This window comes from Mauremys mutica, chromosome 3 (assembly GCF_020497125.1).
Source record: "Mauremys mutica isolate MM-2020 ecotype Southern chromosome 3, ASM2049712v1, whole genome shotgun sequence".
NCBI classification, from domain to species: Eukaryota; Metazoa; Chordata; order Testudines; family Geoemydidae; genus Mauremys; species Mauremys mutica.
The window spans coordinates 154256980-154270121 of NC_059074.1; the positions used below are offsets into that span (position 1 = coordinate 154256980).

General features: G+C 43.2%; 1 protein-coding gene across 6 annotated transcripts in view; it reads left to right on the forward strand.

The window, feature by feature from the left end:
- CLIP4 (CAP-Gly domain containing linker protein family member 4) overlaps positions 1-13142 on the forward strand; it is a 47205-nt gene that overhangs the window by 2508 nt on the left and 31555 nt on the right. For 3 of the 6 annotated variants that reach the window (XM_045011958.1, XM_045011953.1, XM_045011957.1), the window contains exons 2-5: positions 7160-7213; positions 7855-8002; positions 11100-11239; positions 12523-12616. In XM_045011958.1, the coding sequence (XP_044867893.1) occupies positions 7870-8002; positions 11100-11239; positions 12523-12616 (367 nt within the window). In that variant the 5' untranslated portion in view covers positions 7160-7213; positions 7855-7869. Of the gene's footprint in view, positions 1-1554; positions 1670-1903; positions 1965-3694; positions 3747-7159; positions 7214-7854; positions 8003-11099; positions 11240-12522; positions 12617-13142 lie in introns of those variants that run through there. The other 3 variants (XM_045011954.1, XM_045011955.1, XM_045011956.1) reach the window with 3 other exon arrangements.

Below are 13142 nucleotides of genomic sequence, written 5' to 3' on the forward strand. Positions count from 1 at the left end.
GTCTTTATGTATTGGACCATAGGTGGCAATATATACCTCTTCCTTTTTTAATATCTTTCCTTTCATACAGTGCCACCAACCTTGTCTGAGTTAGCCTCTTGCTTCCTCCCCAAACATTAAAAGATCATATGCCATGTGTGACTTTGGTTTAACAAGACAGTGCTTTCTGAAATGTGAGATCTCACAGTACAAGGCTGCATCTTATCTGCGTTTCTTAGCTATGTGAATCACCAGGCTCATCACGCCCACAAAATACAAATCTTTGAAGTGCCACACTGCACGAGCAGCTCTAGCACATTTACCATTTTCTTCTAGCCTCTGGCAGCTGCGGATAAAATCCCATGTGGGCAGATGATTTTAAAATCAGCCTGGGATTAAAAAGCTTGCCTAATGCACAGCATCTAGTTCAGGCTTTGTAAACATGTCCCATAGTCACTTGGTCTTAACACCAACTTTGTGTGTGCGTGAAAGCAGGGTCTTGTTGTGTATAGTTTCCATGACTCCTTGTCATTCAGCACGGAGGAGGAAGGCAGAAATTGGAAAACACATGTATGTGATGGGCATTTCAAAAACTACAGCAAGTGCAGGGACTTCCCTCTGTGTGTGCACTGTACTATGGCAATGGCCCAGCAGGCTACAGACAGCACAAATCCTTAATGCTGGAGTTCATTAATGCCAGCTGCCGCTACTGCCTCCATAATACCCCACTATGGCTTCCCCCAAGCCTCATCCTCTGCAGGGGCACCCAGCTATCCCCCCCACCCCTTTGGGGGTACCCAGCTATCCCCCCCGTCCCATACACAGCCCCACCCCCCTCGGGGGAACCCAGCTACCCCACCCCACCCCACCCCATACACAGACTCACCCCCCCTTGGGGGAACCCAGCTATCCCCCCCACCCCATACACAGCCCCGCCCCCCTCGGGGGAACCCAGCTATCCCCCCCACCCCATACACAGCCCCGCCCCCCTCGGGGGAACCCAGCTATCCCCCTCACCCCATAAACAGCCCCACCCCTCGGGGGAACCCAGCTATCCCCCCCCCCATACACAGCCCCACCCCCCTCATGGGCACCCAGCTACCCCCCCACCCCATACACAGCCCCCCCCCGGGGGCACCCAGCTACCCCCCCCATGCACAGCGCCCCCCCCCCCGCGGGGGCACCCAGCTACCCCCCCACCTGCCTCAGGGGTGCCCAGCTATCCGCGTATCCCCCCTACAAAGCCCCGCCCCCTCGGAAGCGCCCAGCTGCCCCCTTCTCACGGGCTACCCCGCGTCTCCCAGCTCCCCCCAGCTCCATCCCTCTCTGGAGCGACCCAGCCCTGGGGCCGCCCCGCGACGGGAACAGGGACGGGACGGGCGGCAGGGGGCGGGGCGAGGGCACGTTCGGGGGCGGGGCTGAGCGGTGTGGCGCAGGGGGCGGGGCGAGGGCACGTTCGGGGGCGGGGCTGAGCGGTGTGGCGCAGGAGGCGGGGCGAGGGCACGTTCGGGGGCGGGGCCGCGCGGGGTGGGGGGCGCCGCGCATGGCAGGGGGAGGAGCCGCGGGCGCGGGCGGCCAGGGGTGGCGCGGGCTGAGCGCCGAGCGGGCTGGAGCCGAGCGGCGGGCGGGTGCGTTCCCCTCTCCCCGCGGCGGCGGCGGCGGCGGCGGCGCTGCTGCGAGCCCCGGGCCGGTGCGTGTCCCACTCGCGTAGCGCGGGGGCTGGTGCGTGTGGCCGCGGCCGGCGGGCGGGCGGGCGCGCTGGGGGCAGTGGGGCAGGGCCTGCAGGTGTGAGAGGGCGGGTCCCTGCGGGGAATTTACTTCTCGTGACACCAGTTCAGAGACCAGCTGGACAAGTGTCCCGGGGGCGGCTCCAGTCTCCCCGGTCTCGGCAATTCCCTGCCCGCGTAGCTGGCAGCAGGTGCGGAACAGGACGGGACAGGGCGCTGGACGTCGCTGTTCTCTGCTTGGGTCAAAGCGGGGGCAAGGTGGGTTTTCCTGACGCTGCTCTGCGCTCTCCTCCTCCTCCTCCGCCTTCTGCTGCTGGGCTGTCGCGCCAGTTCGGTTTATTGATGAGTTGCTGACCCGCGTGTTTTAAAAATAACGCCCCAAGAATACGCTCCCCTTCGGAAGAGACGAGCCTGTGAAATGGGCGGCCCTGCGTGTGTCAGGTCACAGCCCCTCAGTCCCTGTGTAGTTCAGTGTCTGTAACTTTATTGGCATGCTGGGTAGAGCTGGGTGAAAGTTTTTGGAAAAATAGTTTATTGAATGAAAAATGAAGTTTCGATCAGTATGAAACTGTTCATGAGTTTCACACAAATAGTTTTGGCTGTTAAAATGCTGCTGTCACTTTCTAACAGTCTGACCTTTTAGTCGAGAGGTTAGGGCACAAACCTGGGATGTTGGAGACTCAGGTTCAAATATCAGTTCTGGAACAGGCCCAAAACTTATTAATTGAAAATTGTGAAAATTTTCACATTTGATATGACCCAAACCAAACTTTTTTTTTTTTTGGGAACAGCCACTAAACACAAAAACAAAAAAATCAGTTATTCATTTAACTTTAATAATGAGGCGTGCAGGTATTAATATATTAAGTATATTTCTCAGACAGGATTCACTCTGATAATGAGGTTTTATACAGTGTATCTAGTCCTATTGTTAGAGCAGCAGGCTATGTGTGGGCAACCCTGTCTCCTGTGGTCTCATTTTCCTTTGGTTGCAGGCTGTAAAACAGGTTAAGAATAGCAGAACTTATTCTAATTTGATTGTAGAGTTGCCATTTATGAAGGGACACATACATGTGTGTGGGAGAGGTTGGTGGGAATTTAGTAAAGCAGAAAGTGTGGTATTAGAGTGATCAGGGTTTCATGATTTGGTGGTCTGTATTTCAGCTCCATTTTAGAGACCATCCAAGAAACAGTGTTTAATAAAACTAGTGACTTATTTCTAGGAGACAAAGCAGGCAAACTCTCTTCCTCTATAATTAATCTCCTTCCCTCATCCCAGCGTATCTCTTCTCTAGCTCTAAATGGCCAATAACTTTCGACCTAAGGAATATTGTTTCCCTTATGTAATGTGGCTTGCATTTTTGGCTAAACATATTACAACATGCTCTCTTTACATCAGTGTATGCATTTTGAGATCTTTGCGTAGCTTCCCCCAATTTATACAAATTTTACAAATTGCTAAAGTGAAGGAATTGGGGGAGTTTCAGGGAACCTGTCATACTGTAGGTAAAGTAGTAGGTTTAAAGCATCAGACTGGATTTCATATTAAAGAGGACACTTTTTTAATTTGAGAAAGTATTGTTCCTTGCTACTTTATAAACCCTTACAGGCTGCATAGATTTCACCTTCCCATGTTTACATTGTGTACTCTATGTAGTGATGTAACATAAGATACTACTATGTAATTCTTATACTTTATTGAATTTGATATGCACTTGGCTCTTGAAACATTATCATGTGTCTGACTTCTGCTATGTAGAAAACATTGGCTGCTGTTACTTAAAATATTTGCTGTGTACAATACTGTTATCTAACTCTAGAGACCTATGTGTATTTAAATATTGTGTGTATTTTCTTTGCCCACCTGATTTCTGTTGGATTTTTGAGAGGAGGTGGTGAATGACAGTTTAAAGCAACATCGTCAAGGTTGGCAGGCCCAAAGCTTCACAGTTTTTTTCTGAACTTTTCAGGTACCCAAAATGAAATACTACATTGCAAGGAAGCTGAGCTTCTTGGCCTGGAAACCAGTTAACATCCAAGGTGTTGAGTTTTCACATGATGGCTTTCTGCACTGTACTTTTCCCTCTATACTTCTGAGAGCAGGCAGGATTTGCAAGAATCTTGCTCTCTGAAGTGCTTGGATATCCTGCCTGCTCACAATAGAATAGTTCTCAGGCAAAGGGATGGTTCATTGTGTACGCTTGCCCATCACAAATAAAAGCACATGTAATAAGCTTTGCCTGAAAAATCTCTAGCACCATTTTAATGCATCTCTAACCAGCTTCCCCCTTATAAATGCTTTCAGTTACCCACCTTTTTAGAGGCCCTCATCCAACAAATATTTTTGAACCTTTAGGATAAAAGATTGTCAACTGCAGAAGCACTGGTGCACCAAAAATCTCATTCTTCAGTGTAAAGACAAGGTCTTCTACCTGACCCTTCTTTAATTTGCAAAACCACTGTTCTTATTCTTAATCTCCAAATGTTAAGAAATCCATGCTTGCTTTTCAACATTCAATTCTCCCCTATACCCACCTGATGACTCCTTCATGCTTCCTATCATATGCAATGACATTTCCCATTGTCATTTTAAAACTTTCTTCAGCCACAATTTACATTACAGTTACATTATAGTTCTTTCCTCACTTCCTCTAAATTTCCTCAACCTTTCCGCTACAGACCCCCAAATTTCTGATCCTACCAACATCTTCCATTTTAGAAGGTGGATTGGTCTGAGAACATTCTGGCAGTGTGGGCCTCTCAAACAAGGCAGTGACTTTATTTAGGGAGTCATCACAAGGAGCCCGAATAGCCTGATGCATGTGTAGTATACATAAAACAATTTCAGATAAATTAATAAATAATAAATTGTCAAAAGTGACCTCCCTATTCCTTCCCTATTCACCCAGGCAAAAGCCTAGATAAATAGATGAATCTTAATAATAACAAATGAGCCCTGAAGCTGAACAAATTCTAGCTGTCAGGCCAACTGAATAAGTGAATTTCTGAGTCAAGAGCGCTCTACAACCAGTCTTCATAGTAGAAATTTCATTAGAAGGTGCACAAACATCAGTGATGAATACATTATAAATAAGGCTATGATTTAATCACGGATATTTTTAGCAAAAGTCATGGACAGGTCACGGGCAAGAAACAAAAATTCACAGCCCATGACCTGTCCATGACTTATACCATAAATATCCCTGATTGAATCGTGGGAGGCGGGGAACCTGGGAGGCCCTGCTGCCACTCTGGCTACCGCTGCGGGGGGAGGCCCTGGCCGCCACAGGATTCCTGCCCTGGCTGCCCTGGGATTGCTGCTGGGAGCCACTGAGATGCTCCTGCCACCCCCCGGGACTGCTGCTCAGGTGTTCCCTGGGGCGAGCCTCACCGGCCGCTGCTCAGGTAGTTCCTGGGGCCAACTGCCTGAGGCCGCCCAGGGGCCAGCTGTTTGGGCAGTTCTGGGGTCAGCCACACTGGCCGCTGCAGAAGTTACGGAGGTTGCAGGAAGTCATAGAATCCATGACCACCTCAACCTCTGTGACAAACATGGAGCCCTAATTTATAGATTCCTGCGTAAGAGATATACACATTGACTTCCAAAAATGCATGGAATACTCAAGGAGCTGACTGAGGAGTTATCTGAGCCATTAGTGATTATCTTCGAAAAGTCATGGGAGAAATTTCAGAGGACTGGAAAAGGGCAAATATAGTTCCAGTCTATATAAAAGGAAATAAGGACAACCTGGGGAATTACAGACCGGTGAGCTTAACTTCAGTATCCGCAAAGATAATGGAACAAATAATTAAGCAATCGATTCGCAAACACCTAGAAGATAATAAGGTGATAAGTAACAGTCAGTGTGGATTTGTAAAGAACAAATCATGTCAAACCAACCTAATAGCTTTCTTTGGGAGGGTTGTAAGCCTAGTGGATAGAGGGGAAGCAGAAGATGTGGTATATCTTGACTTTAGTAAGGCTTTTGATACTGTCTCGCATGACCTCATAAACTAGGAAAATACAACCTTGATGGAGCTACTATAAGGGAGTGCATAAGTGGTTGGAAAACTGTTCCTAGAGAGTAGCTATCAGTGGTTCACAGTCAAGCTGGAAGGGCATATAAAGTGGAGTCCCACCGGGCTCAGTTTTGGGTCCAGTTCTGTTCCAATTTTCATCCATGATTTAGATTATGTCATAGAGAGCACACTTATAAACTTTGCGGATGATACCAAGCAGGGAGGGGTTGCAAGTGCTTTGGAGGATAGGATTAAAAGTCAAAATAATCTGGACAAATTAGATAAATGGTTTGAAGTAAACGGGATGAAATTCAGTAAGGACAAATGCAAAGAAATTCAGTTAGGAAGGAACAGTCAGTTGCACACACATACAAAATGAGAACGGATTGCCTTGGAAGAAGTGCTGCAGAAAGGGATCTGGTGGGTCATAGTGGATCACAAGCTAAATATGAGTGAACAGTGTAACACTGTTGCAAAAAAAGCAAACGTCATTCTGGGATGTATTAGCAGAATTGTAAGCAAGACATGAGAAGTAATTCTTCTGCTCTACTGCGCAGTGATACAACCTCAACTGGAGTATTGTGCCCAGTTCCGGGCATCACATTTTAGGAAGGATGTAGACAAATTGGAGAAAGTCTAAATGCACCCGTGTACTGGCTGGCGGACAAGCATCCGCTGAAATGCCGCCGACAAGCTGCGTCGGCAGCATTTTGGTGGCGACGCCTACTGATGTTGCCGCTTGTCGGCGGAATTTCTGCAGATGCTTGTCCACCGCCACGGTCCTCCGTGGCTCGTCCAGACGAAAAAGGTTGGGGACCACTGGTATAGCTGATGATTATGTCACTCTTTCTGTGAATAGAAATGTACAGAATCACTAAAGTCACTAGCTAAATGGTTTTACTCAATAGCTAGAAATAAGCATAGTGATCCATAGGGCTGGGATGTCTCTGTGATTTTTTTTGTTTTTGGAGAAAACCCTTGGAAATTGTGGTATTCTAGTAATATATCTAACTTTTCAGGATGTAAACATGATTGGAAACAATTTCATTTGCATGAGAAGTTTAGGGAAGCAGAAAGTAGTAACCCCTGTGTTATGGCATCTCTATTCTTGTAAAAAAGTGTCATGATACCTTTAAGTGTTAGTGCCCAGGACCTAGGTTTTCAATTTCTTATCTAAAAGATAGTATTTCCAATAGCACAGTTACCCTAGCAGGATGATGGTGGTATTGATTCAGTTCTAACTAAGAAGTGATGCCAGCTTCTATGGTACTTGCTAAGGTGGGTGTTCTCTTTTACATTTACTGACCAAGTCTCATTTGATCCTGTTCATTTTATAAGATTGGACTAGATTGCAGCCTGGCTAATAGAAAATGTAATTAATCATGCTGTTAAATATTCCTGTATGGCCATTTGATTTAAATTATTATTTTTACTAGGTTATTCTGGGGCGTAGAAAGTTGGCTGGAAGTACTGGAGGTTACAGCACCACGGTAAGTACACTGTATTAAAATTTAGGGCAGGCAAGTTGGGAAGAGAACTGACATGGAGGCAGGCAGAGCAGGGCGAGGCACGGGGAAATTTAGGCAAGGCTCAGGAATGAATCAGCCCATGAGATTTGGGGCCATCCGTGGGAAGATTAATGTGGTGAGAACACTCACCATCTTTGGGAAACAGAGTGGGTAGATTGACTGGTTTCTTGTTTGTGGGGGCAGGAAAGGGAGGCGAAGCTTGAGATGAGAGTGCTGAAGATGAGTAATAGTTAGCACTTCACATTTTCATAAGGGTGTACAGGCATTAAACCTTACTTACAGCATGCCTGAGAACTATGGCAGTATCCCTTTGACCATTTCACAGATGGAGAAACTGAGACAAGGATTTTAAATGTCTTCCCTAAGACAATAAAGCAAATCCATGACAGACAGGATTACAACTTGAGTGTTCCCAGCAGCATGCTCAAGTTACTAGTTCCTACTAATATAAGTACAGTTGGTTATCACAAAACTTTCATAATTACAATCTTTTGCATGTTTCAAAAAGGAAAGAGATGAACTTCAGTGTAAATCACTGTTTATAGTTGTGTATTGCAATAGAATGTACAGTATTTGGAGTGGGTTTTTTCTCCTTGTTTAAGGTGGCTTTCTAGAAGATGACCATAGAGGATCTCCCAGAACCTTCCCAAGAAGGAGATTCATTGATTGAAAGATACCAGTTTTTATTCCCAGGCTCTGAAACATCAGTTACCTTTTCAGTTGCGGCAGCACCAATGCCTTCAGACTGTGGTATGTATATGTACCGAAGGCAAGAGTTTGTGGAACTACTTTGAGATCATGTGCAGTGCCTGAGTTTGAGAGAGGGAAGTGAGTTTAAAAGAATACCATCAATTTAAAAATTATGCTTCTGTCTGAAAATGTATCTACAGTTTATTACAAGTAATACCTGAAATTTCTACAAGTGAAATTAGTGGGAAAAATATTTTCTGGTTTGTGCATTTCAAAGCACTTTGTTTTCAGTCAGTTTTGCTATTTCTTCTGTACATTCAGTCACTGTGACCTTCCCCTGGTTTTTGTAGGCTCCTCGCACATCAACATGGAAGTGAAAGTTGTCTAAATTAAAAAAGAAAAGAAAAGATGCTGTAAATCCACAAAAATTGGCAGGTTGACTCAAATGCAGGTGCAGTGCCTGAAAATATTTTAAAATCACTTTTAAGAATTGACCAGATTTCCAGTGAGCGAGGCCCCATAAGTACTCCATTTTCGAAACACACAGTGGGACTTTGGGAGGAAGAAAACTTCTGTTGGAAACATTGTGTTCATTACTAAGGAGAACAATATCACTTCCATTAAGATAGTGGAATTTACCTTTTTGAGATACTATTAAATTGTCTTTATATTCATTCTTTGAAAATAGAGTTATATATTTGAAACAGGTTAAATAAATATTGTCCCATTTGATCTAGTGATTAACTGGAAATGTTTAAGAAAATCTCTACCCTCCCTTCAGATATCAAGGGTGCTTGGGAGGTGTAAAAAGCTATCTTTCAATTCTGGTTTCCCCAGGTATTGATTCCAAATAACATCTTTATTGTACTTCCATGCTTCTGAACACTGTAGTATTCTATGTTCAGGAGAATTAATGTTCTTGAGACCAACCTCTGTTGCTGGTGTGAGGATCTGAGATTTAAGGTTTTAAGGATTGAACATGCTGTATTTTAATATGTGAATATGTATCTTTCACTGCTTAGTCCCACGCTTTTTGATAGATCTGTTTACTCAATGAGCCAATTATTTCTGCCAATGATGCTGACCTAGATTGTTTGTTTTTTCCACTTCTCCCTCAAGCACCTCCCTGGTTTCTCCCATTCTGCACCTTGTGTGTCGGGGTAAAACCTCCTATCTGAATATTTAAAGGCACCACCCTATTCTACATCTTTCCTTAAAATCTTTTTGTGTTATGGAGGCAGGCAGAGCAGGGAAGGGACACAAGTCACCAGTTAGGCACTAGTTAGGCAAGTGGTGAGACGGGACTTCCGTTGTTCTGCTGAACTTTGTTTAAATGTAACCTCATCTGATCTCCCATACCACCTTATTTCTGTTTTGTCCACCTGTTGAAGTCTGTCTGAAACCCAAGTTGTGAGCTCTCTGGGTCAGGAACTGTCATCTTTGTTAGTTAGCACAATGGGGCTTGATCCGTGTTTGGGGTTCTGGGCAATTCCCTAACGTAAGTAATGTGGGGGGTTGCTCTAATATTTATAGACTCTATATATGACTTGGTGCTCAGTCTTTTTTTGTTGTTGTTGTTTAAAGTCCAGTTACATACTGAAAGACTCTGTAAAAATTGAGTCGTGGGGTTCATGTTTCTCTAACTTTCCATAGCCAAGTTGCTCGGTTTGCCAGTTAAAAAGATAATTTCATTTTAACTACGAGCACCCAAAATCAGGCAGGGATCTGAAAGTTTAACTGTACCCGTTCTGGTTTGTACATTATTTAACACTAATACTTCTCCATTCAGATAACAATTCTGTCGCACTTCCAGAGCTGTATGAAGCTATCAGGAACACAAAGTAACAACTAACCTTTATTTGTATCAAAATAATAAACAGATTTAAATACACACAGTGAGTCTGAACTCTACCTTACCAGCTTTATTCCAGCTTCACTCTGAAACACTGTTTTTAACTTATTATAACACTGTAATGGAGAAGAGAATCAGGACCAGTGAGCAGAACTGTCAATAATCTAATTATAACTTCTTCTGTCAGAGGATCTCAAAGCATTTAACAAATATTTATTTATTCCTCAACTCTACTAGAGATTTAAGTGTGGCATGTGGCATTTTCATTTTAGATTTTTTGGGAAACTGAGGCATGGGACCATGAAGGGCATTATCCTCTTTTTCACTGAGCGTGAAGAGACTTACCAAAAGTCTCACTGGGCATTAGTATAGTAGTAGTAAAAACCCAGCCCTGTTGACTTGCAATCCCATGCTTTAACCATTAGATTATGTAGCCTCTGTGATGAGTACAAAGATGCCATTTTACAGTCACCTGTTTAACCATAACCATACCAAAATGACAGGTTTCAGAGTAGCAGCCGTGTTAGTCTGTATCCGCAAAAAAAACAGGAGTACTTGTGGCACCTTAAAGACTAACAAATTTATTTTAGCATGAGCTTTCGTGAGCTAAAGCTCACTTCTTCGGATGCATAGAATGGAACACACAGACAGGAGATATTTATACATACAGAGAACATGAAAAGGTGGAAGTATGCATACCAACAGGCAGAGTCTAATCAATTGAGATGAGCTATCGTTAGCAGGAGGAAAAAAAACTTTTTGAAGTGATAATTAAGATGGCCCATAGAAGGTGTGAGGAGAACTTAACATAGGGAAATAGATTCAATTGGTGTAATGACCCAACCATTCCCAGTCTTTGTTTAAACCACAGTTAATTGTATCTAGTTTGCATATTAATTCAAGTTCAGCAGTCTCTCTTTGGAGTCTGTTTTTGAAGTTTTTTTGTTGCAAAATTGCCACCTTCAAGTCTGTCACTGAGTGGTTAGAAAGGTTGAAGTGTTCTCCCACACTGGCGCTTTGCAGCGCCGCAATTTGCAGCGCTGGAGAGGGTGTGTTTTCACACCCTGCTGCAGCGCTGCAAATTTGCAAGTGTAGCCAAGGCCAAAGTGTAGATAAGGCCTCAATGAGAAGAAAAGAGAAAAAGTTAAGGGAAGAGGCTGAATTTGCTTGTGATTCTGAATTTCAAATCTGTGCATCTCTTCCCTACTTCTTGCCTTAAAAAAGTTTTGAAAAGTAGATGCATTGTTGAAGCATTTTAATACCCAAATTTGTATATAATGCTCTAAATCTTTTCTTAAAAAACAGAGTTCTCCTTCTTCGATCCTAATGATGCAGCATGCCAAGAAATTCTTTTCAACCCTAAAACATCAGTTTCTGAATTGTTCGCCATCTTACGGCAATGGGTCCCACAGGTCCAGCAGAACATTGATATAATTGGAAATGAGGTGAGGAATGAAGGAGGATTCCTGAACAGTTTCAGTGTTAAAGCAAATGGTATAGTGTTGATAATGTTCAGAACTGATCTTATTCAACAGCCGAAATAATAGGTTCAAGAGATTGTTTTTGCCTTATAGCACTTGGCTACTGACCAGTATAACAGTGATATAGGCACCAATCACAGTAGAGGCGACATTCAGCTATCTTTGTGAAAGAGAAGGAAGATCAGTATATAACTATTAAAAAAAATTGTGAGAAGGAAGCAAGGGTGGGTTGAAGAAACAAATAGAAAAGTTATTTTTGGAACTAAAATGACTAGGATTTCCCATCTTCCACTTTTCTGTTTACAGTAACTTTTAAAATTCCGACCAACTAAATTAAAACTGTCAGAATTTAAAGGTGGGACTTGCAAAAGCAACTAAGTCACTTGGAAGCTGAAGCCTTTTTCTTTATTTCATCAGATTGCGTAAGCTTTTCCAGATAGTCCAGCATGCATTCTTCTTACAACATCATAACTACAGGTTTTATCAGGGTACTGGGGGACCAGAGGATTAAAATGTGGGTGAGGAAGCAAAATTAGTGTTTTTAAACAGAATTAGTTTTCCTGGGATGCACTGCATCAGAACTGGAACAGTTAACTCTTCAACACATTAAAGCCAAGCTGGTGCTAATGATGGAAAAATGATATAAAACCTGTAAGCACTGAAGGTTAATAATGATAGATACAAATGACTAAATATCCATTTTGCTGAGTTATGTATAACTACAGTAGAACCTCAGAGTTACGAACACCTTGGGAATGGAGGTTGTTTGTAACTTTGAACAAAACGTTATGGTGGTTCTTTCAAAAGTTTACAATTGAATGTTGACTTAATAGAGCTTTGAAACTTTATTATGCAGAAGAAAAAGGCTGCTTTTAACCATCTTAATTTAAATGAAACAAGCACAGAAAGTTTCCTTACCTTGTCAAATCTCTTTTTTTAAACTTTCCTTGTATTTTTTTAGTAGTTTACATTTAACACGGTACTGTGCTGTATAGTATTTGCTCCTTTTTGGGGGGGTGGGGGTCTATGCTGCCTGATTGTGTACTTGCGGTTCCAAATGAGATGTGTGGTTGACTGGTCAATTTGTAACTCTGGTATTTGTAACTCTGAGGTTCTACTGTACATTGCACTGATAATGCATTTTAGCAGACTGCTTTGCTAGTGTCCACTGCAACAAATGCATAAGTCTATGCGTGAAAACAGAATTTATTCAGTAATTTCATCAGTCATGTGCTGTTTTTCTGCAGATCATTAAGAGAGGCTGTAGTGTGAATGATAGAGATGGACTAACTGATATGACTCTCTTACATTATACCTGCAAGTCAGGGGCTCATGGTATTGGTGAGTAATGAAAAATAGAAATTGGAAATGGAACTGTTTGCCTCAATAAATCAGAGTCTATCCCTTTTCCGTTTGAAAATTGTTCCTTATAGTAAATTTGCTAGTGCTTAGCCTTAACTCTTGTAAACATTTTATTTGTATAGTGCCTTAATGGCTGTTAGAAGGGATGATACAGAAATTATTTTATGTATTAATACCAATTAAAAAACCTAAACATAACTGAGAGGTTTCTTGCTTGGTAATATTGAAATCCCAGGCTCCTTGGGGGAGAGAAGGAATTTTTGGTTGCATTTAATGTACATTTATAGGAAATTAGAGTGCATTTAGCCCTCTCTTTCTTGATGACTCCTATTGGCTTCTATCAAAGTATCTTTTTACACTGATACTGAACCCAGTTCTCCACTCTGCTCCAGCAAAAGGAGGTCGGGTGGCAGATGGAGCTTTAACTTTGTTGGCAGAAGGGCTGAAAATTAGGCATTGTGGAGCCTCACTCTACCACCTCCCTGACCTGTCTCTGATGCCCATG